At 51.3% G+C, this 23534-nt stretch overlaps 9 protein-coding genes across 9 annotated transcripts; 4 read left to right on the forward strand and 5 right to left on the reverse strand.

Moving 5' to 3' along the window:
- Positions 1 to 619: 619 nt before the first annotated feature.
- On the forward strand, positions 620 to 1392 carry A1O5_13275 (uncharacterized protein; the record flags this gene model as incomplete). The annotated part of the gene is made up of 2 exons (XM_007753841.1): positions 620 to 1098; positions 1167 to 1392. 2 exons carry the CDS (start codon positions 620 to 622, stop codon positions 1390 to 1392), a joined length of 705 nt encoding a protein of 234 aa, XP_007752031.1.
- A 218-nt stretch (positions 1393 to 1610) lies between these two features.
- On the reverse strand, positions 1611 to 2519 carry A1O5_13276 (uncharacterized protein; the record flags this gene model as incomplete). The annotated part of the gene is made up of 4 exons (XM_007753842.1): positions 1611 to 1769; positions 1821 to 2322; positions 2375 to 2403; positions 2451 to 2519. The coding sequence occupies 4 exons, from the start codon at positions 2517 to 2519 to the stop codon at positions 1611 to 1613; spliced, it is 759 nt and encodes a 252-aa protein (XP_007752032.1).
- A 687-nt stretch (positions 2520 to 3206) lies between these two features.
- Positions 3207 to 3899, reverse strand: A1O5_13277 (uncharacterized protein; the record flags this gene model as incomplete). The annotated part of the gene is made up of 1 exon (XM_007753843.1): positions 3207 to 3899. The coding sequence occupies one exon, from the start codon at positions 3897 to 3899 to the stop codon at positions 3207 to 3209; it is 693 nt and encodes a 230-aa protein (XP_007752033.1).
- A 4229-nt stretch (positions 3900 to 8128) lies between these two features.
- Positions 8129 to 8914, forward strand: A1O5_13278 (ribosome biogenesis protein n; the record flags this gene model as incomplete). The annotated part of the gene is made up of 1 exon (XM_007753844.1): positions 8129 to 8914. One exon carries the CDS (start codon positions 8129 to 8131, stop codon positions 8912 to 8914), a length of 786 nt encoding a protein of 261 aa, XP_007752034.1.
- A 57-nt stretch (positions 8915 to 8971) lies between these two features.
- A1O5_13279 (uncharacterized protein) lies at positions 8972 to 9639 on the reverse strand (the record flags this gene model as incomplete). Its single annotated transcript, XM_007753845.1, has 2 exons — positions 8972 to 9084; positions 9171 to 9639. The coding sequence occupies 2 exons, from the start codon at positions 9637 to 9639 to the stop codon at positions 8972 to 8974; spliced, it is 582 nt and encodes a 193-aa protein (XP_007752035.1).
- Positions 9640 to 11259: 1620 nt separating this feature from the next.
- A1O5_13280 (uncharacterized protein) lies at positions 11260 to 13185 on the reverse strand (the record flags this gene model as incomplete). The annotated part of the gene is made up of 2 exons (XM_007753846.1): positions 11260 to 13058; positions 13110 to 13185. The coding sequence occupies 2 exons, from the start codon at positions 13183 to 13185 to the stop codon at positions 11260 to 11262; spliced, it is 1875 nt and encodes a 624-aa protein (XP_007752036.1).
- A 1127-nt stretch (positions 13186 to 14312) lies between these two features.
- A1O5_13281 (uncharacterized protein) lies at positions 14313 to 14507 on the forward strand (the record flags this gene model as incomplete). The annotated part of the gene is made up of 1 exon (XM_007753847.1): positions 14313 to 14507. The coding sequence occupies one exon, from the start codon at positions 14313 to 14315 to the stop codon at positions 14505 to 14507; it is 195 nt and encodes a 64-aa protein (XP_007752037.1).
- Positions 14508 to 15543: 1036 nt separating this feature from the next.
- A1O5_13282 (uncharacterized protein) lies at positions 15544 to 17768 on the forward strand (the record flags this gene model as incomplete). The annotated part of the gene is made up of 2 exons (XM_007753848.1): positions 15544 to 16759; positions 16819 to 17768. The coding sequence occupies 2 exons, from the start codon at positions 15544 to 15546 to the stop codon at positions 17766 to 17768; spliced, it is 2166 nt and encodes a 721-aa protein (XP_007752038.1).
- A 1978-nt stretch (positions 17769 to 19746) lies between these two features.
- On the reverse strand, positions 19747 to 22821 carry A1O5_13283 (uncharacterized protein; the record flags this gene model as incomplete). Its single annotated transcript, XM_007753849.1, has 1 exon — positions 19747 to 22821. The coding sequence occupies one exon, from the start codon at positions 22819 to 22821 to the stop codon at positions 19747 to 19749; it is 3075 nt and encodes a 1024-aa protein (XP_007752039.1).
- Positions 22822 to 23534: the final 713 nt, after the last annotated feature.

A 23534-nucleotide genomic window follows, 5' to 3' on the forward strand; every position in this document is an offset into this window, starting at 1 on the left:
TCTTGGTGCTTTGGGCCCTGAGTCAACATACAGCCCAGAAATAACCGAACATGAAGGCGTGTCAATATTCCAAGAGTCTCTGGATCATATATCCCCATCCTCACTTTCACAATTTGGCGCAGAAGCATCCGAAAGCACGTACTGCCCACCGCAGGGATGTCGTATAATTGCTGCGACTCCACCAACGCTCGACAGACATACTTTATTTCCTGAGCAGGGAAACGAAGACGGCACCGTAGATCCAGCGATGCTCAATCTTGATTCTGGAGGCAGCCACCACGAGGCCGAGCATGCGGCTGCACAGTGTCAACCCTCTGCATATCTGTCATCATCACTTTCCACGACACCGCAACCTTCGGCCGAGTGTAGGGGGCAGGTTAGACTGTCTGCGGGGTCTAGAAAGCGCGCAAGAAGGAAGGAGACGGTGCGAGCGGTGAAGCTCTCCTCCCGAAAAAGCATCACTGGTGGGTGCAAGAGAGCCAAACACCGACACGTTCTACCATGCTCCACGGAAAACTATAAGGTGTGGAATCACCTAGATCAAATCCTCGAGGAGGAGGACAAGGACTGTGCACCATTAATGTATGATATATACTGCGCAACTGCTGGCGCAGATTCAATGGTCCAGCTCAAAGATGTGATTACGGGAATGCGAACCTCAGACAGCTGGACTCGAGCTCCTGAACTCTCCTCCTTCGTCAACCTGTGGCGCGCACTAGACCAACTAGATGCTGTGCACAATTATATGGCCTTTTTCCGGCGGATTCTACTGCTACGCATGGCTTATCAGCGTGACCGACGCACGGAAACAGTCCGAGACCAAATACAGAGTGCACAAAGGACACGCCAATCCTCAACGTCGGGCAAAGTTGAAAGTATCGTGCTTGATGGGCTTGTTCGAGAAATATTTCCACATACCACTGAAGATTCTGAGGGGATGAATATTCAACAATGGCGGGAGAAGTATGACCCAGAAAGAAAGAAACTGAGCAACCGTTTATTCGCAGCCAAAAACTGGCGACGCGCCGTCGAGGTGTTCGGTTTTGGCATCCTTGCTCTGATTCCCACTGCAGGGGTCTTCAGAATACAAAATCAAAGGTATTGTTTGTCCTTCTCCATTTCTATAATCACGCTGATAAGGCAAGCTTCGAAAACTTACGGGATAGACTATGTGAAACCCTGTTAAATCTTCTGAAGGAAAAGGGAAATGGTTATGTTCGTGATGCTGCAGCACTGCTCACGCCATTTGTCCAGGCCGTGTATGATGGAAGAGACTACGTATCAAAGATAGTAGTCGAACATCTAAATGAGTTGAACTTGGAGCCAATGGACCCGTCGAGAATCGTCGAACTCTGCAATGAAATACCAGAGAGCGAGCAGGACGAGAACTGATCACTGGGTCAAGGATTATTCTGGAGCACACAGATAGCACATTCTACTACTTCTCGGGTCTTTGAATCCTAACGCTTGAATTCCGGTCACTCGCGTCACAATATCCGACATCTCAATTTGGTTTTGGCACTATTCCAGCTTGTTTGTAGGACTGGTCAACAGAAGATGAAGGACTCGGCCCTGGGGAAAGATGTCGTCTTTTTAATTGATGGTCGCTGTCACATGTTATCTCGCTCTGCTCGCCTCCTCCGATCTTCTTCAAAGGTTTCTTGAACATCGTCATTGTTACCTTGAAGAAGCCTGCTTCGCACATTGACTTCAAGGTAGGATGGATGGCCCTGTGTTGGCAGTTTCGAAATCACGGATGTGATGAGGAGCTATATATCCGTTAGCTGTATTATTCAAATAGACCCTCCATTCAGACGAACCAGCAAGATAATGTTCAAAACGCTGGCGAAACAGCTGACTATTGCGGCATGCAACACTTTTTCTTTGAGGAAAGGTCCGCAATAAGTTTCAAACCCTAAATTCCTTTCGCAGGCGTCGGCGTTAACGTGCCGAGAAGGGAAGGGCCACGCGCGGTCACGCATGGAGTTGAAGCCACAACAGCGAAACTGCTTTTGTATTGACTTGACAGCAGCTTCATTCTTGGCTTGGAAAAGGTGCTCCCACTGCATTTCTGTCCGACAGGCTCTGACATCCGATGGGACCCCATAAGTGGGCGACAGCACGGCCAAGGCGAATGGCACTAGGATAATGACATGCGAATAGCTGGTGATAAAATCAATGTATCGTCTGTTTTCGGTTGTTGCGACCACTTTTCTGGGGGACCACATCACAGCCAATCCCGCTGAAGAAATGAGGATGTTCAATATTGAAATCATACAAGTAACGGGTAGTGCAAACCTCCGCACTTGAATGTATGTCCACCTAAAATATGATTAGTGGACGACAATGCAGCTCTTTTGAGCCGAGGACATACAACGACAGGCCACAAGCCGCAAGTCCAAGCTGTTCGATGTCAGGACGAAATTTCAACGGTAGCGAAAAATTCTTACGCCAGCGCTCATCACCTTCATACTTGCTGATTTGAAGTACATCGTATTATGCCTCACGCGACTCGACATATTCAACAGGTAAGAATCGGAACATCAGGCAATGGCCTATATGGTGTAGGGTTGCTGCAAGCAAAATCATGTTCATCAAGGTCGTAGAATTACTTCGCGCTGAAGGAGAGGTTTTTATGCCTATGCTATATTTCTTGGCTCTTGGAGCCTTTTCACGTGTACTGTGAGCTTGGCGTAAGGCTGCTGCGTTCGAGGAGATAGAAAGGTACCCAGTAAACGTGTAAGAATGCCAAGTAAATGCTGCCACTACCCTCCGTGGTGCAAAACGAACTGTATGGTGGGTTGATCACGTGCAAACCGGAGTTCGGCTTGTACCTCTGCTCGAGATTCTCTGACCGACATAAAGTGCCTGCGCTGGTGCAGCTGAAAGGTGATCACAGCCTCAAGAGCAGCAGATGCGATCAGCTGAAATTTGCCCATTATTCTCTCACAACCATAGACGACGTCGAAAGAACTGTAAAACGAAGCAGGGTCCCGATCAATGATTCTCGGCAGCCTTATTCACCACGATCACAGCGATTTAAATTTGACGACAACAAATACGCACCGTAGCTTTCAGTCCCCGTGCAACTTTCCTTCGACATTGAATTTTTTTCCACCATGCGAGCAGGATGGGAAATCAAATTTATATCTGAAGCGTTCAACAAACATAACCTAGTAAAGGTCATAAACACCAGATCTACTAGATCACTCTGAAAGACAAAGCCCACAGTCCACCACTGTTCTCTTCGAGATGACCAGTGTTCTCAGTTCATCCTCATCCTCGAACTCTTTTTCCGCATCCCCTTGGGCTTTCATGCACGACTTTCCGCAGGCTGAAGGGTTGCCTCTGTGACTATAAATGCCTCTCGGGCAGATATAGACCTTTCTGGTTATCCAAGTTGGATTATACTCCACCCGCAAATCTGAATAGCATGATTTTGCTAAGTTTTTAGATCCCTCATATTCTTGAGCTGAATATTCAATCTTCACCGCTTTTTCGTATTCTTTATTTCTAAGCCAGTTCATTAACCGCTCGATCTGGAATTGTTGAGCCTCTCCTAGCAACGCTTGATACATGCCGTAATCGTGCCCTCCGAAGCTACTATAGAAGATTGGAAGGGCACCAGACCGAAGATAGCGAAGAATATAAGGGAATAGAGCGCCGTCGGCATCGACAAAATATGATCCGTCAGCTTGGACGCGCCGCCATTGAGGCGAGAAGAGGCTGGCAAAAAAAGGGCTTTCAGCTGTCAAGGTGGAGGGGAAGGTGGTGAACCGTTGCTCGCCCACTTGGAGAGTAATCGGGTCACCTGTCGGAGAGGGAAAGGGTGTGTTCTGTTGGTCATTTAAGATCTTATTGTCGTCGCTTTGGTCCTGAGGCTGGTAATCCGTCGACATCTTCAGGTACAATGTTTCTGTAGAGGTGAGAGGAGAGATAGAATAAATCGGGAACTATTTCGTGCGGAAACTGATTTAATAGATGCTTCACCAAATTTGATATCTTGATCCAGGGCTTCCGTTGGAAGAAGTTAAATCTCGAGGGTACAGTGTCCTATTGATCGCTTAGCTAATCTATCATGTATAATGAGTAAGTCAGTTTACCTTCTACCCGGCGACACCATCGAGCCGATGGATTCCTTTATAACGACGCCTTAAGGTCATTTAAGAGCTTTGCCCCAACTCTGAGAACTTTTTGGACGAAGAAAATGATCTTAGCTTACAGTTGCATGTGTTTTTTTTTCTACCCTAATCTCAACGATGCAAGCCTTCCCCCAGCGACTTAAGGGTAACAGTGCTGTCACTTATGCTTGTGATCTCGTATGCAGATCATGGGGTCTATGTCTATTGCGAAACCGGAGGGTGGCTGGTATCGTTCATCGAGAGTCAACCATTTCGCAGGAAGCGATATTCAAATGCCTCAACGGTCCAGAGGGCGGGTCGGGCCACGTGGTGGTCTGGGTCAGCTGGGAACTGATCATTCTTTCAACCGGTGAGGCATTATAAGGCTTGAAGTATACCAAGTACAGTAGTGCCGCCCAAATACCAGCCAATTATTTGCCTTTGGCTTCCATGTCGGCATTGCTGCCTGCGAAATTATTGGCTCTCAATGATCGATACCAGCCGCCCTCCAGTTGGTCTGGCCGCCAGCACTTCGGATACATATGGGTGGACTATGGCGGGACTAATTTCGCGCTGTGAGCCCGATATCCTCGGTCCAAATCCGTCTCAACATCTGTTCTATTGCGTATTGCAAGGTCACCGCGAAGAGTCCTATCTTTAAGAGATCCGTTGATTCTCATACTCTGACAATTAGCACTTTCAAACCCATATATTAACAATCTGCATGCAGCCCCCAAAAGCACTTATTGGGGCCGAACTCGGCTCGCGGGCTAGATAAAACGGAGACGACGAAGTAGCTCCAGCAAGTTATCATCGGCGCACCAGTCTTGACCATCTGCTCTCTTATCGGCCCGCCAGAAGCGACACTCGCTCTCGGCACACGTAAAGAAGAGTTTCCTGCCCTTCTCGGGCCCTGCAATATCCCGCCTGCTGCTTCTACCACAATCGCAGAGCGGGTTGTCCGCGTGGACACCACTCTCATCCAACCATCTCATAAAGTGGCCATGTTTGCTGCACTTCAGGAACAATCTCCCGCTATTTCCATTACGGTTGCTTTTCGTGGTATCCACTACCCCCCCCCCCGAGGAGCATTTCTTGCACATCCCCCTGGGGCTGTTGGAGGGCGTAAGCTGATCCAGCGACATAGGCGTAACAGGTAATGGTCCTTGAGAGTTGCTGTGTTGGGTCGCTGATGAAGTTTGTGTCCTGTAATCGCGTGACAGTGGCTCGACCGCAGCCAACATCTTGTCGGATGCAGAGGACGCTGATTTCTGCTCCATAGTATGAGCCGAGCTATGGTCTGGCGAGACGGGCTTTTTGGATCGTTGAAACAGTGACTTTATCTTGATTGATGGCATCGCCTTGAGAGACAAAGGGACTCGAACTTCTGTGTACCAGGAGGACGACGGGACATGAGCAGGGTGATAAGCTTAACTTATACCCGTTAGATTGCTATCGCACCTCTTGGGGAACGGCTTCTGGCCAAGAGAATGTGAGCCTTATGGAGTTCTTAGGCTGAATGGATAAGATTCGTGCTCAATCTAGTATTTTGAAGAGCTAGACAGTGGCTAGTAACGACGATGTATTAAGATAAACAGGTAGAGAGTTCGATGGTCGAACGTTCGTTTCACTCCAAGTCAAATGTAAATGTTAAGGCTGCTGCTGTATCCTAACTAGGTTAGGTTCCTCAGTAACAGATCCTTGATAGTATGAACTGGAAGTGAAGAACGCAAGGTATGAACGACCAATGTTACTAGTAACAGTATGGTTCAATAGCTAACATGAATTGGCTACGAAGGGAGTGTAAACTATCTGGGGGTAATGAGGGTGTATATATAATGCTCGCGCTCTGTGCGCTCTGTAGCAGAGCCAACGGAGCCAACGGAGCCAACAGAGCGCACCACGTGACCTAGCCTTGTTCTCCTGTAGATCCTTCCATGTGTCCAATGAGTGTGGTGAATCGTGCTCGTGCGACCCGTGACCGGTCGTCCTCAAGGCTGTGTCTAACATCAAATTATAGACTTTATCAGCCAGAGAAATTCTGCAGCCCTGTAGCTGAGGAATATGTGGTCAACAACCGTTGGTTACGTTTCCTAACCGGTGTGATGAATCGAATAGCCTGCAGGTCAGTGTTCTATAGGAGGCAGCAAGGGATTAGTATCAAGCGTCCAAGATAAGGCCTCTACCCCTGCATTTACTCCCAGGCCGTAAGTTGATTGGTTGGATTTAACAGGTAAGCTGGTTACCATTTCCGGGTCTCGATGGTAGGTCAAAGGCTGCGGGGCTGTCCGCGACCTGCCTGAATTCTGTCTATTCTCAGCCGCGCTCATGGTCAGATGACCTACAGATTTTGCTGGTCTACCTATCTTTCAATAGCAACATCGCCATGAATCGTCGCCTGACGCGAGACAATTCAGCCGGTAGAAATAAGGCAAGAAAAGTGAGGACGTTTGCATCCGCCTAAAGTCGCAGCTAGCAATTGAACTCAATCGTGGTTCTCCCCATTCGCTGCCAAACTTTCCAGGGCCGGCATTTGTAATAAGAGAGTAAGTGAACTCAGGACAGGAGATAAAGGAAATACCGAAATCTTTAAATAAAATTGATAAAGTACGAGTGTTCTTCTGCGCTAGTTATGGATTATGGTAAGAGGCAGGAGCGTTTTGACATTGGCCATTCGGTGGGAAGGACCCCAAAAAGCGACATTAGGTTACAAATGCTGTTCAAAAATGTGTCCTCCAATCGTTGAGACCGAAGGTGATGTCACACGATCGGAGCGAGAAGACCGGAGAAAAGGCTCATCGGGTCCGCCATTGCCTAAACCCTATTAATCCAAGGTAGCGGTGACGGAGGGGCTTCGGCGAGATATAGACCGGGTTATTCACAAGCCGGATCTCCCGTCTTAGGGGACCGCGCGAGAAACTATATCTCGTCGGTATTCCATCTGCAAGAGCGCTCCCGCCTCAGTCTTGACCCGAATCACCTCGTGGCGGTCTTTCTTCGCAAAGTTAAGTTCTTTGAAGGAGTCTTGCTCGTAACTAGTAACCTACTGAACGACGTCGACGCTCCTATCCTGAACAGGATTCACCTAATGTTGAAATATGACGACCTTGACAAAGGCGCCAAGAAGGTCATGATAATTCGGTTCATGAAACTAATCAATAAAGACCTAGAGTTATCGGATATCAGGACGGAATACTTAGCCCATTTCGCTAGTACCCGGCTCAACAGTCACTAGGTTAGTTCCCCTACGAACGACGATATCTTCAGTGACAGCGTGCAGATCAGAAATACCATCCCCACGGCGATTGACTTAGTCAACGGCAAAGAAAAACGTCTGTCCTCTTTGCATATCTCTTAAGCTCTGATGACAAACGGCTTTAGGGTATCTGAGCTGGGTGATATATTGGTGAACGATAGCTTGTAAGAGTGAAGTCTAACGATACGCCTTTTGCGAAAGGGCTGGCTAGGATACGTTGGTGATGTAAATGGCAAGGAAGACACTGATGCCGTGCTGCTGGGAATACTGAGACTACATTGACATCCATATATGGTAGCATTCGGGGGAATGGCTTTGGACTAACAAATTATTTCAATCGGTTGCTCGGCGAGGACAATCTCGGTCTTCATCATTTAGCATTTCTGCTTATTGTATTTGCTTTCAGTTAGTCAAGATCTTTATCTTTAAATTATATCATTCTTCCCTGTAGATAGATGTAATGGGAGTGGCATGTGCGGTGGCATTGCAAGCGGTAGCAGAGGTCGTAGTGGCAACAAATGTGCCCGGTACTACCCCATAATGCGGCCGGCTCCCTCAGGAGGCCAAAAGCCTTCCACGTGACTGGCCAGCTACTTTAGCCTTGTCTTGGCACAATCACGACACGTGACATGCATCTCCCCCCACGAAAATTTTGGCGGCTAAGTTGCGATCGAACTTGTTGCGACGTTTGCACAGGACCCGACCCCATACTCTGAGTGACCAAGACCACTGCGCTACCGAGTACGTCGCCATGCCTCAGAACGAGTACATCGAGCGCTGGCAGAAACAGCATGGCAAGCGTCTGGACCACGATGAACGGGTGCGCAAGAGGGAAGCAAGAGAAGGCCACGCCCAATCGGACAAGGCACAGAACCTGCGTGGCCTGCGGGCGAAACTGCACCAGAAGAAGCGACATGCGGAGAAGATCCAGATGAAGAAGGCCATCAGGGCCCAAGAAGAACGGGACGTCAAGTCGGCGGCGCCCAGCGAACCATCTTCCACCCCCTTGCCCAGCTACCTGCTCGACCGGTCGCAGGCCAACAATGCGAAGGCACTGTCGAGCGCGATCAAGAACAAGCGGGCCGAGAAGGCGGCCAAATTCTCCGTCCCGCTGCCCAAGGTGAAGGGGATCAGCGAGGAGGAGATGTTCAAGGTGGTCAAGACGGGAAAGAAGACGGCCAAGAAGAGTTGGAAGAGAATGATTACACAGCCGACTTTTGTCGGACCCGACTTCACGAGGCGGCCCGTCAAGTACGAGCGATTCATACGGCCCATGGGTCTCCGGTACAAAAAGGCAAACGTCACACATCCAGAGTTGGGCGTCACGGTACAATTGCCCATCATCAGCGTCAAGAAGAATCCACAAAATCCACTCTACACGCAGCTGGGTGTATTGACCAAGGGCACGGTCATCGAGGTCAACGTATCAGAGCTTGGTCTTGTCACGACTGGCGGAAAAGTGGTCTGGGGGAAGTACGCGCAGGTGACGAACGACCCGAGTCGAGATGGATGTTTAAACGCAGTCCTCTTGGTTTGAAGCAACCCATGCCAACTCGAGTACATCCAGCATTGTGTTACGACAACTCTCGGAAAATCACAACTGTTCGACGAAGATGCTGTGGTCAGAATACCCCATCGCTTTGACGGCGATTTTTGCGCTCTGAAGCACCCGAGCTTTCAGACTCAGGCTCTGGCCAGGTCTCTCAACTATTGATGTCGAAATCCAACACCATCAGCATTCTACGTCACAAGTCCCAAATCTACAATTCTAGGAAGGAGCAGTTGATACTTACAGACATTGGTGATCTTGGCCATAACCCCGTAGGTCGCTTTAAACTCCAACGGTTTGAGGGCCTTCCAGATCTTGAGCACCTCGTCCGGCGGCAAGGGGATGAAATTGGGAATGCTCCACAGAAACTGGTATGAAATGGTATCGCCCCGCTTCCCCGGGTCGGGATTATGGCTCGACTGCACCGCGAAGATGGTGTCGGCCACGAAGAGCGTCGGGATCGGCGTGTTTGGTGGGAGGGAGTGCAGGACCTGGCTGCCGGGGAAATGACCTCCGCAGATCAACGACGTGAGGCCTGGGAGGAGCTCGGTGCTGGGTTCTTTCAGCAACTTCAGGGTGGCCGAGGGTGTGTCTTTCCTATTGGCCCAGACGGAGTCGACCTCGGTCATGTAGACGGGGCAGTTGAATGTAGAAGACCAGTCCGCCCAGGTTCTAAGGTCGTGCACGTGTTTGCCAGTCAGTAGCACGAACATTTGTCAAGCAAATTGCCCCGTCGCGAGGCTTGACAGAAGGGGGAACCGAAAAGCAAACAAACGAGGAAGGTGTCTTACGTATAGAAATGCGGATGTGAAATGATGATAAACTTCAACCCGCCCAGTTCTGTGATCTGATTCGCAACCATGTCAACCCCATCCGTGCGTGAGTGACCAAGCAACATCAAATGTTTGTTTTTGTTTTTTTTCCTTCCCCCTTAAAGAGAGGAGGGAAATAACGAAAGCATACCAGCTCACGCGAGAAACAGAGAGGAGTCCCATCGCTTCCCATCACCATCTCTCCTCTGCTTCCCGCGGTATGCCACGCGTATTGCATATGCCGTACATACCTGATCGACAGTGTCCTGGTCTAAATACGCAATCAAGTCCCAGAGCACATTCCCGTTTGGCGTGCGGATGAGGCGGGCTCCCTGGCCGATTCCGAACTGCAAAAAGCGGATCTCAGCTTGAGCCTTGGGGGGGACCATGAATAATAACGAGCATCGTGTCGTGCCCACGGCTATGCATCCCCCATCCGTGTGTCACCGACTAAAGCCGGCTATATGGTGACGAACGAATGGTTCTTCTCACCTTTGGCTCCGTGTGGATCTCGATGACCGTGCTGTTGTGCGGGCACGGCTCGAACACGTTCCTGTACGTGCCCTGCTCGCGGAGTTCGCGCAGGGTCGTGAACTCTTGGCCTGAGGGCGGGATGAATTGTCTGGGATCCTAATGGATGTCGATATCGGGTCAGATAGGGGGTCCCATCTTTGCGTGCTACGTCGGAACGGTGGGGGCGAGAAGGGGGAAATAGTCCCAAAAAAAGAGGGAGGAACTGGGGTATTGGACGCGTGGATGTGTGTTTGTTCCGACAAGAGGGATGAAATACTTGATTCTTGATTGACAAGTGGCGAGGATGGGGTGGAGAGAGGTTGTGTCTGTGCATATGTACAAGGGGAAAAAAAAAAGAGAATATGCTACGCACCTCGCAGATGCGACACTCGTCTTTGCCGATCTTTTCATCGACGTCGTACTGCGCGCCGCACGCACAGCAGATCAGCAGGTCATCCGAAGTCACCAGCTTCAACGGCGCAGCCATGACTTGAACGGATTGGAAATTGAGCTGGGCGTGATGGGTTCCAAGCGGCTCCGCGGGATCAACCAAAGCAGTGATAATAGACAACGCTTTCGTCCTAGTCTTTCTTGGGAGAAACCCTTTGCGGTACGGCGAGGATCACAGTTCGAGATGCCGAGATGAGGTGATTGACTCCAGGTGTTGAGGTGTTGAAGTCTCGTGATGGAAAGGTGGTGAACCAAATGGAACGGACTTGTCCGTATGTACGGGAGAAATCTATAAGGAATTTCACATATATTTACCGGAACTTCTACCTTTTCGTGGTTGTTGAGCTGTTTAGAATTATGCTTAAGGTGTTTGACCCTTCGTACAGCATTCTGGTCCTTTCGTATCTGGTAGTCGTGAAGCATATTACAATTTAGAATCACTAGGTAGCCAACTTGGCAATATGAGACCTGAAGTCTACCTAGACAGCTTGGTCAAACAGACAACCGCCAGAGGGGATCATTAGCCATTTTCCCGTCATTCCTTTTGACAAACCAACCTCAGTGACTGCCCTCGCCGTCAGCTTCAGGACTCAACGCCCTTACCATCCGTTGCAATTCATCAACCTGCTCCTTCAGCTGTCTTATCTCGACGACATCGGCATCGACCTCGACCACGGGTCTTGAGGACTGAACCTTTTTGTCCCATCCTTCGGATTCAAAATTCAATTCACCCGCAAGTTCTTCCCATTCTTCAACCGTGTCGTCATCCTCCTCTCCTCGGCTCCTATTGCTTCGCACGCTGCGGGCATCCACAGCCTCCAGACCAGCCGTGATCAATAAAAGGGGCGAATAGATGACGCCCATGACATAGTTATTCAATCGTTCATAGCGATATGGGTCCATCCACCATTCAAACGGAATTATCAGAAAGAACAACTCAATTAGGTTGAAAGGCGCGATGAAGACATTTTCATCTGGGGCACGGACGAATTGTAATGTCTTTTGCGCAAACATGGCCATGTACTCATCGATCGCGTTCTGCGTGATATCTTCATACGCACTGTTGTATAATGCGATCAGGATATTGAGCAGGATCACCATGACGACAAATGTGAATATATAATATAGTATGAGGCCGAAGGGATGAGCATAGTTGTCAAAGCCCTCGAAATCGGGTGATTGCATGACGGAGTTGGCCATGGCGGTGATGATGAAGCTGGTGATGCTGGCGTTTCCCTCGACTTGGTTGAGACCGATGAAAGCCTGAAGAAAGCCTACGCAAACAACCAGGAGGAGCGCGAAGAAGATGATCGATTCGCGCATCATGACTTTCAGGACGACCAGCATGGCACCAAAGAAGCGGAACGTGTCCAGGTACAGGAGGAGGCGGCCCCAGAACATGGGCGCGGCAACACAGAATATGTGATAGCCCAATCGGTTGAGTTGGCGACGCTTGTCGTCATTCTCGTCTGGGGAATGGCCGAGCGCGATCATGCGGATTATAAAGGAGGCAGTAAGCAGGGCATAGAGGCAATTGTTGAAGGCATTCCAAAAGCCGAAATACCAGATGCCGACTTTCCAGAATTTACCAACTTCATCGCAGATGAAGCCCAACGTCATGACATAGAGGATGCCTTCGACGACGTCCAGGTCGCCGTCTTCGTTCACGGTGTTGACTGCACCGGTATACAGGGCTAGATAGAGAATGGATATCGAGATTTGCAGGGCGTTCTGGTACAAGGGCGTGCGCATGCGGTCGGGGTTCAGATGGACCCAGTAATTGGTGTTGTCCCGGTCCTTGTAAAAGACGAACCTGCCGGGGTCCTTGTCGTCCTGGTGAATCCAACCTCTCCAAAGGTACTTGACGCACTTCTGGTAGCCAGAGGATCCAATGACGATCAGGCAGTGGAGGTCGACGGCTCTCTCAATGACATTTTGCGGGACCGTCTCTTCGTCTTTACGGAGGACGGAGTATCGCTTGAGGAGGATGTCTTGCATCAGATACTCTTGGTCATCCTCGGCCTCGATGATGCGTTTGGCGATCATTTCACAGGCCTTTGCACGAACGTGGTGCAAGTCTGCATCCCAAAGCTCCAGATTGGCTTGTCTGGTGAACCATCTCTTGCACACGAGTAGACAATATACCACACATGCCGCATAGTCAGTACCGCCCGCTTCCTTGGCGGTTTGTACCACCTTCTGGGTTATCACAGAGCTGTTGGCGGCTATGACTTTCTCTTCAGGGAGCTCGATGGGGATGACTTCCTCGATCTGATACTTCAATCGGAGCGCAACTTTGGTGACTTCTTTGGCGGGAAAGGCAGATGGCGGGAGGTCAGAGCTGTGCGCGGGAAGTACTAGTTCAATTCAATATACCGGTTTTAACAGAGGGCAGAGCTGTAACTTACATCTCCGTGTCTCGCCATGGTGATGTGGTGAGTCCCTCTCGCGAGCTCCGAAGAGAAGTGTTGCCCATTTCACCATCGCGTCTCGATGCTATGACGTAGCAAGCAGTCTTGGAGTTGGAGAGCTTCTCAAGGACACTGGGCAGCGTTCCTGGAGAATCAACGCGGGATTGACGAGGCCTCGTCCTGTCAAACACGAAAAGGGGTCAACAGAAGCTGAAAACACAAGGATCGAGGTTTCCACCGCAATAGTGATTGAGCAGGTGGTGTCTCTCAGTAAAAGCCCCCGCTTCGACAGCTCTCGCCAAGAATAAAGTAAAAACTGCTCGCGCCTCACCCCAGATCGGGATGGGGGTGACGCCGCCCTAAACTCGCATTCGGAAGGAGTTTTTCCCAACGTGCCAAGCTTCCACCCTCGCGTGACCGTAAACAATGAACGTAAACAACCCGTTTCCCACCTCTGCACAGCTTCTACCATTGATTACCGCTTACATAGATCCCTTGCAACGACTTATTATGTCTATCTGGGATGGCCGAGGTAGGTAATCATAGCGAGCCAAAGGCTTGGCAATCCCACGATCCTTACCCCGAACCATCTCATCCGCAGAGACAAACGCATCCTACCGATGTCTTGACAAGGATGTCAGCGAAAAGACGGAGGTGTGCAGTCGATTCAGTCGCTCTAAGAAACCATCAAACGCTTTGATGATCGCAATGAAACTTTACGCAGCCTTTGAGGTGAACTCAGGGATCTCAGTAAGCCAATATCACACACTGCGGTACCTTGACTAGGCTCATCGAAGCAAAACCTCAACTGACTATGTCTTAGACCTAACTCATGCTGACTATCCAGGATAAGAGCATACTTATGGACATTGAGGAGGCTGAGCGTAAAACCCTGCCCACGTAAAATTGGGAGCGGTGAACGAACAATCTACGCATCTCGGTCTTTCCGGCATCCAAAGAACCAAGCATGGGGTTCCTCTGTTCTGTGGCACTTCGGCGAGGCTCGGATCGGGGGTTCTTATCCATATGAAGAAATACAGCCCGAGGTCTATAAAGCGCCTGAGATGATCATGCAAAGAGGCTGGTCACACCGTGTTGATATCTGGAACACGGCGTGTGTCGTGGGTTAGCCTATTTCCGCTCTCCCCCGGTGACGTTATTGGGCTGCTCATGGAGGGTCCCGTCCCGTAGGCCTCGGATATGATGGAGAATAAGCATCTCTTTGACGCTCGAGATGATGAAGGCTTGCATAATAACAGATGCCATGTTGCAGAGATGATTGCATATCTGAGGACCCCACTAATTGAGTTCCAACGCCGAAGCACGAAGACAACATTAGTATTCGATGAACAAGGCGAGTTGGAAATTGCCAGTGTTGTTGATCAGGATGTCTGACCCTCGTATTCGGGGATTGGAAAGGCAATCCTCCGCTACCCTCACTCTCCCTTGAGAACTTCGAAGAGTACTTTGGTGGGGCGGATAAGGTCGCATTCCTCAAATTCATGTGCTCAATGCTGACTTGGCTGCCAGAGGAGAGAGAAAGTGCTAGAGCCTTGCTGGTGGACCCTTGGTTGCGTGTACAAGATTGACTCTCGGGAAGAGGGTGCTGCTCAACTGTGGGTTGCATAGCAGTTGTTGCAGAAGGGTTCGCAACAACCCGGGCGCTGGTGCTGGTGCCACTGCCTTCAACGGTAACATGGACCTGGTTCAGCGCAGCTTCGGGGCAGGGACTTTCGACTGTGACGCACCACAGGTTCATGGTGACGGTGGATACCATAGTTTTCACGTCGAGGGCTTGTTTAAACATCTGTTGTATGACGAAAATGACATACGAGCAGTCACAAGAGCAATCAACAACATCCTCGATCACGGTGCAGATCCGAACACTTTGCAGCGCACTGGATGCACACCGGGAGACGCGACTGCTTAAACAGCTCAGCGGATGAATTAGAGAACTCATATTGAAACGATTATAATTACTACGAGTTTCTATAGTAAGTGGAAGCAGACTGGAGGCCCGGGGAAGGGAGGTCTTGTGGAGGTGAGGAAGATGACGTCCCCCCACGTGACCAAAATAAAGCGGCGTCCCTCCAAGCAGAATCGCAGTTTTGACTTTCCGTGCCAAGCCACTAAACCACGGCAAAGGCAGCAGTGCTGGCTCGCTGGCCATGAAAGGACAACAGCGGGCAACCTCCATGTTTTGTTGTACATCGGTCTGCTCAGCCAACGAAGCCCTTGAGTTGTGGCTTCGTGCTAGCACGGCGGAACTGGGTGACTAAGCGGCCCTAGGTCGTGTTCGATCCCTCTGACTCTGGTGACTCCGCCTTTCTCTGCCGCGCAGACAGTTCTTGCAGTTTCCGCCCCTCCGTCGAGTATCTATCCCTGCCACCTCCCGCTCAACCTCGCTTGATGGAAGCCAAACAACGGTGCAATGTCCCGGCGCACCATCGGCGGCGGACGGGTTCTGGGAAACAGTAGAACCCTTGGCCCTCCTCCTCAACCAAAGTCTACCTCGCCTCTCCCCGGCCACGTTCTGTCCCCTTCGGCCTCGACTCTGTCCTTGGATACCTCTGAGAGCGGGACTTCTACCCCTCCGTCCTCCGATCCTCAAGACATAGTATCACGAGTATCACTCGACCATGGAGCGCCGGATTTGTCTACGGCAGCCGCAGCCGCAGCCGCAACAGACCGCTTGGTCTGTCCTATCTGTAATGAGGAAATGGTCACCTTGCTGCAACTAAACAGGCACCTAGATGATGCTCATAAAGAGATTGAAGAAGAACAACAAGATGAGGTGAAAGATTGGTTCAAACAACAAATGGTCAAGGCAAAGAAATTCCAGCCACTAGCAGTGTTGAACCAGAAACTCAAGGGCTTGGACGTCTTTGAGTCGAACCATGACAGTGCCCGAAGCACTACCCCTACACCGAGGAGTGAATCTGCCTCGAGAGGTCCCAGGGATCCTGCTGCTCCGCCTTTGCCGCCAAAGCCCTCCCAATCGCTCCTCGATCCGGACGACATTATCACGAAGCAGCACTGGCAAAAGAGGACCGGGTACGATGTGTGTTCTGACCCAACATGTGAGAAGAGGCTTGGGTCTACGACGGGAGTCGTCAATTGCCGACACTGCGGAAAGCTCTTTTGCGAGGAGCATACAATGTATCAGATGAAACTATCGAGATCTGCACAACATGAGCCCGTTCGAGGGCTGTGGTATCGGGTATGCGAGACATGTTACAAAAGCCGCGAGGGTTATACAGACCGGCACGGTCTGGAAAGAGATCGAATGGCCGAGTTTGAGAGTGCGAGGCGAAGCAAGCTCAGCCATAAAGAGATGGAGGTCTCCAGGTTGGAGAAAAGGCTGTCGCGGTTGACGCAGATAATTGCCAACCCACCGGACGAAATCCCACAACCGACTCATAACAAGAGATGGTCATTAACCTGGGCTCCAACAGACCCTCGAAAGGTGCTCGAGCAAACCATCGTGCCCTGGCAGACTGACGCCGACGTCCCCAGATGTCCGTACTGCCAGCAAGAGTTCAGCCAATACTCGTTCCGGCGACATCACTGCCGAACATGTGGGAAGGTTGTTTGTGGAGACACTGCCACTGGATGTTCGACCGTCATCGGCCTCGATGTTGCTACTAGTAAGTCTGCCTCTTTCTAGGTTGCTCTTCTTTTGACATACTGATATCAAACTTGACAGCTAACACCCGCCTCACCATCACAGAAAAGCCTGCCCCCAACGACACTGTCGCGGTAGACATACGGCTCTGCAAAGAGTGCAATCAAATGATTTTCGCCCGCAGGGACTTCCAAGCCTCCCTGACCTCACCCTCGATCGAGGCATTTGGCCGTTCATACAGTAATCTCCTTCAATTTGAACGGGGAATCCGACTCCTGCTCCCTAAATTTCAGAAACTCCTCCAAGCCCTGCAAGACCCGGATCATCCTCCTTCATCAAGTGAAATCACCGACGCTTCACGTACGCGCAAACGACTCATGGATTCATTCACACAATATGACACCGCAGCACGACGTATACGGGACATGCCCAGCCAATCGCCGACACAGTTGAAACTCCAGAAAGCCATATACCAAAACGCCACCCAATTTCTACATCTCCATATGCTTCCCTTAAAGTCCCTCCCAAAAGTCCTCAAACACGCCACACCTCATGGCAACAGCACCAAACCAGCTGACTTGCATCACAACCCCAACCCTCGTTCTTCTTTGGCGATTTTGAATGGCCCCCACCACGCAAGGAAGGATTCCTCTTCTGCCCTCAGCGTGGCCTCTTTCGCCACCACCAACTCGGCCCGGATATCCGAACTCGAATCCGAGGAAAAGTCGCTCCGTGAGCGCCTGATTGTCCTCGAAGAACAGAGATTCCTGGTACAAGAGATGATCGCCGATGCGAATCGACGGAGGAAGTTCGAGGAGGTAGCGGCGCTGGCAGCGAATGTGGAGGATTTGTCCGCCGAGATTGATGTGGTGGGGAAATTGGTGGAGGGGGTTCGGGGAGAGTTTGAGGGACTATACACCGGCAATGGGTTGGGGAGTGGCGTCAACAGTCCGCAGAGGAAGGATTCATCTTTGGGGAACGATGAGGGAACAACGGGCACGGGGAAGATGAAGAGCGTGGAGAATGGATGAAGTGAGAGCTGCAACTTGATTTGACTGAGCGATCTCTCCTGGGATGTATGTAGTTCTGTCCACGACCCGACGTTACGACCATCTTTTTACTTGTCCAGGATGCGTGGTCATTGCTCTCCCCCCCTTCCTTTCCTGCCTATCATTCCAGAGAAGCAGGTGGCGGACGATACCCAGCACTCACAACACGGCAGGCATTTCCAGAAACATTTCTGCCGCATTTCTGGTACACATACGCATATACTATTTATCAGCGGTGAAGGGCACATCCTTCTTCCCCCAAAGCTCTTCCGTTCTGCGGCCAATCCATCCTCCAGAGCGTATACACGTACAACAGGATGCCACGAAGAACAGGCTCGACCCGGCCCCGTGTGGCAAGAGAACCTACACGACTGAGTCGGCGCCCACGGGGGCGTTTCCGGAGACCCTACAGACAACCATCAGCATGCTGGGGGTAGAAGTCCCAATTTCCAGTTTCCATGTCCCATGTTTTTGGACCATGACAACAAGTTTGTCGATTCGTGCGTGGGTGGCGGAATGAAGCCTGGATTCTTGATTCCATTTTTTTCATTCATTGTGGATTTCGACTACTCGACTCTACACTCTGCTCTACTCTACTCTCGCCCATGAGGGGTTGATTGCTGGGGTCTTGCGCCACCATACATGGCCTCCTCCTCCTCCTCCGTCGATGAAAGCTCTTTCTTCCTTCAACAATGGTTAGTGATCAATTCTTCCAAACGTTGGTTTCCGACCGTGTTGAGTGGACTCAAGGGTTTGCTGGCGGAGGCGCTTCTCGATGATTCCTGAAAAGAGAGAGAGAGAAAAAAAAGAAGAAAGAGAGCCTGGGAAGGGAGCTGGGTTGATCCTGCGACGGTTTTTTTCATTGTCCCCAAAGCGGCAGAGTCCACTTACTGCGCTCACACCGCCGGCCTGCTTGCGTAGTAATATCAGGGAGCCGGTCTTGCCACGCTCAACCGCTGGCCCATTGGGAACCGAGTCCCGTGGATCGTGGCGGTCTTGTGCTTTAACTCGAGGCTCTTCTACCCCATCCTTGGAAGTCGCGTGTGATGATGGGATCTGCGGACACGGCGAGGTATATACTGATGGAACTTGAAGGTTATGTCTTGGTCACCACGCTCCGCCTGCCTGCTTGCCTTTCTGCTTATCTCTCCGCTTGCCTACCTGTTGTCTCTCGGGCCTCACGGCGCCTGTGAGTCGCGAGGTGCGCAGACGTAACTCCGCTACGGTGGCTACGTCTGGAGCTTACCGCTGGGCATCTCTCAACACCGCTGCTACTTCTTTGCCCTTGCAGTGGCGTTCGCAACGTGCTCGGCCCTCTTGTAGTGTGTCGCATCATTAGGGGCACCTCAATGGCACCCTTCAATCTGATTCCTGGTACATATATTATATATACGTGATTTCTGATTCCTTGTACCCAGTATATTCTGTTCGGAGTAATAGCTGCCCACCTGACGGCAGGGGCTCGAACAAAAAAAAAAAACCCCCCCCACTTCATCGCTTTTGCGTCCGCCTGCGTCCTCCCTGGAGATGCATCCGGCAAGAATACTACTCCATGATGCTACATGATTGGCTGGCTGGCTGAGTGGTAAATGAGTCTATTCCTGCTTTGGGCCACCAGACTCTCCCGAACGACAGCTTTTTGAGGCACGGTGGAATCGCCGAGCCATGATAGAAGGCCCGGCTCGCTGGGTTCTTGGCCGTGGTTGGGATGCTCGTAGTAGAAAATTTCGAAGTTTCCAACATGGCAAGCCAGACATAATCCTAGTAGAGTGCCACAAGAGGCCCATACATGCAGAATCAACCAACCACATGGCCGAATTCGGCAAGCGGAACGCACAGTCAACAAGCTGCAAAACAATTGGAGAGCGCAAGGCCTTTGACGGTCCGGTGTGCACTACTCGGGGCCGCCTTTAGAGGTCTTCCTTCCTCAGAGATCTCCTCCTCCTGAGATTCTTCCGGGTCATCGTGAAGTTCTTCTCCTGAGTCCTCGTCGATTCCTCAGGGTCATCGTGAAGTTGTTCTTCTGGCTCCTCTTCGAGTCCTGGAGATCAGCTTTGGAGTCATCTTCAGAGCCCTCACCTTCAAAGTCCGTGGGGTCATCCTGAGGATCTTCTTTAGCTTTCTCCAGGCCATCTTTAGAGTCCTCATTAGATTCCTCGGGGTCGCCTTTAGAGTCTTCGTCTAACTCATCTTCAAATTCTTCGTCTGAACCACCTTGGGATTCTTTTTCCCCGTCAGTGTCATGTACTTGCATGAACGACGCAAAATCTTCGAGGAGACGGTTGAGTGCTTTGTCATCTCCTTGAACTCGGTCAAGCATCTCTGACCTTATTTTGAAGGTCCTGTTCAATGCTTCGGTCTTGTCGTCCATCGTAACCTTGGGCAAATCAGGACGATGCAGCACAGCGAAGCCGCCCCAGCCATCTTCCTGGTCGAGGCAGGACTCTCCTACTGCTATACACCACCTCCCGCAAGGACTCCAATCCACTGCTCGCGTCACAAACGGGGCTCGCTTCTTGTATTGGAGCTTATGAACCACAACCCTTGCATGCGACTTGAGAGGCATGTGGGGATCGTCGATTGGATACTTTTCACGGTCTGGGAGGCTAAAAGGGGGATCTTTAGGGTCGTTGATGGAGAGGTAGTCCTCATCATCTATGACCGAAAAGCGAACAGGTGTGGAGTCAGCGGCCGTCGAGGATTCGTTGTCCTCCTCGGTAGAGCTGAATCGGGGACCCCGCGGGCCCGAGTTCAGATCAGACATCCGTACTGTCCGGGACTCTGGCATGCCGACATCCGTGGGGGTTTCTTTGATGTTTAGAGAACATTCGTCCATGTCCATAGAGTTGGCACACGTTGACGCGAAGTCTAGAGCCAGAGGCCTTGCTCGCGCGGACTCTACGCGGTAGGGAACCTCTGTCTCGATACCCGAACTGGCAGACCCCTCTCGCTCGACCTCTAGATTTCCAGAAGACCATTCGTCGGCCTCTATACTTGCCAAGACCTCTACCTCAAAATCTGGCGCCAGAGACTTCTGTCTCGCGTTTGCCAGAGCGCGAGCAGACCATTCCTCGTTTTGTGTAGTATTAAGACTCTCTCCTTCGGGACCCGGGGAAGGCAACAACCTTTTGGCGGGATTGGTATCTCCTGCGCCATCTACAGTTTCCGGAAATACACTCGAAGCCTTCCGTTTTAAACGACTCGACCTTCTGACAAGATCTGCTTCTGGTGAAGTCTCTGGAGATGGGAGCGCGGCGCCTGATGCGCCTGCTTCCACAGATGGCGACCTGCTAGGACTTCGATCTTCTGAGCCATCTGAAGCGGGCGGAGACGGTGGCTTTAAAAGACGACGCGATCTTCTGACAGGGTTTAGTTCTGTTGTGGCAGCCGGAGTGTCTGGAGACGGAGGTATGCCGTTTGCTTTTATTGTAGTTGATCTCCCGACAGAATTTGCCTCTCTTTTGGCGACTGGAGTTTGCCGAGAGAGTTGAGCGACGTCTGACCCTAATTGAGTCGAACTTCTTGTAGCATTGACATGTCGAGCTGGAGGGATCAGCTGTATAGGACCTGGAAACTCCTGCTGAATCTCTACAGGCTCTATCTTCATCTGTGCAGACTCTGTCTTAATGGCTGCTGCAGACCCTTGCCTGATCTCTACAACCTCTTCCTTGGTTTCTACATTGCTAATTTTGATAGCTGGAGGGTCTTGCTTGAGCTTTGAAGACCTTCTTTCAGGGACCAAGGGAGCGGTGTCGGGCTTTCGAGGTCGTTTCTCCGGTTGGTTTGCTGTGGGTATGACTTCGGTTTTCGGCCTCTTCCTTTTTCTGCCGGCGCGAGGAGGATTGGCGCCCGGATAGACTTCGCCAGCATGCCCCACTGACAACCGTTCGAGATCCCAGAAGCGAAGTTCAGAAGCAGCGTTGCCAAACGCTAGCACCGGATGTGTGTCTGGATAGGCCTGCGTAGGCAATAGCAGGCCGAACCGCATGTAGAATACGTCGTCGTGGGGAGTCTCAAACTCCAGGAGCCTTCGATAGGGAGGCTTGTTTTTGCAATCACTTCGAATCCCCACATGTTCGTAGCCATCCTCGTCGGTGATAATGGTACGCATGAAACCGTTGCGCGTGTCGAGGTGACCCTCGAGTTTGGGGGTTGTCGTGACAGGAGGCGGACATCTTCCCGAGTCGAAGCCGGTGATCTTCCAAAGCACAATCTTGCCTTCAGTGGCCGCCTTTGTCACAATCAAATCGCCAAAGAACCTTGCACAATCAATGTATTGGGTATGGACGGCTTGGGTGACGAAGTGAGGATAGTGGATGACGAATGTCTCGCTCGACCGTCGCTCTATGAGCTCGGGACAAATTGTGTCCCAGAAGGGAGAGCCATCCTCAAGATCGGGTATGGTCCACACGCAGATGCGGTGATCGTGGCCGCCCGATACCAAGTAGCGGCCGGTGTGGTGCCATGCAAGACACAAGACGCCGGCACGGTGTCCGTCGGTTCCATTCCCACAGAGGATGATGGACGGTGCGTTGTGACGAAAACGGTGTCGGCGTAGATCCCAGACTCGAATCGCCCCATCCTGCGAAGCGGTGGCGAAGACCCACGGGTAGAGAGGATGAACAGCAATGTCATTGATGGTTGCTTGTCCATGGCCCAGCAGAGTGGTAACACATTGGGCTTCGAGAACGTCAACAACCTTTAGTTGGCCTGAACCGCCGCCAACCACCAACAAAGGCCTCTGCCAATCGATGTAGCACCAAGCGCACGAATTCAGATTCGGAGATGCGTCGTGATCATCTTGAAAATCCCAGAGATCTTGCAGGACGGTGACTACAGACTGGGATTTGTTTGACAAGCGACCAACAATGATTCCCCTCTGGGCAGCAACGGCGAAGATAGGCCCGTCGCATGAAGCGGAGGCATATGGCCAGAATTTGACGTCGTAGAAGGTGAATTGACCACGAGCGGGTCGTGAGCAAGTTGTCTTGAGCCTGGGTAGGTCAAAGGCGCGCTTACTCTCCCGAGGATCCATATTTTCTCTACGCAAAGAGAGAGAGGGAGAGGGAGGGGGGGGGGATATGATGTTGTCGAGAGGTGTTTAGGGTTTCAGCTCAAGGGGAGGGTGCACCGGCGATTCTCTGGAGCATTGGCGTGCTGAGCAAGCTCTGTCATGTTGGTTGACGGGAGAATCCCGCCGTGGAGAGGTCAGGGTGAATGGATGAAGTGATGGTCTGGGCAATTAGGAGCTAATTGTCGAGACGGCAGCTAGACCTCCATTAGAATGCTTTTCCCTCGAGGATGTTTGGTGCTGGTATTTGGTAGTTGTTGGTAGAGGTGGTAGTTATAGAGGAAGAGAAACCACAGCCTGGGTCAAGAGGCAGAAGAAGAGCAAAAGACGAGTGGAGGAGTCCCGGGGGGGGGGGGGTTGGTTCCTTGGTACGAGGTACTCGGTACCGGGTACTGGAAAAGCAGGTATCAGAGGAGCCACCAGGGGCCATTGATAGGCCCACTTCAGCGTCGCACGCACTGCACAACTCATCTCACCTTCCTCACAGCCCTCCCGCTCAGGTAAGTGGTTAGTTATTTAGGGGGGGGGAGGCGCCCCCCAGGAAACAAAAAACAGAAAGAAAAGTTGCACGAGCTGCCATGGGCCTATGGGCCTATGGGCCTCTGCCGGGCCGAAGGAGCTAGCCAGACTAAGTAACAAGCAGTCAGACGAGGCGACCCCCTGGTCAGCTACCCGGC

The sequence above is a fragment of the Cladophialophora psammophila genome (genome assembly GCF_000585535.1).
Source record: "Cladophialophora psammophila CBS 110553 chromosome Unknown aczJe-supercont1.45, whole genome shotgun sequence".
NCBI lineage: Eukaryota > Fungi > Ascomycota > Eurotiomycetes > Chaetothyriales > Herpotrichiellaceae > Cladophialophora > Cladophialophora psammophila.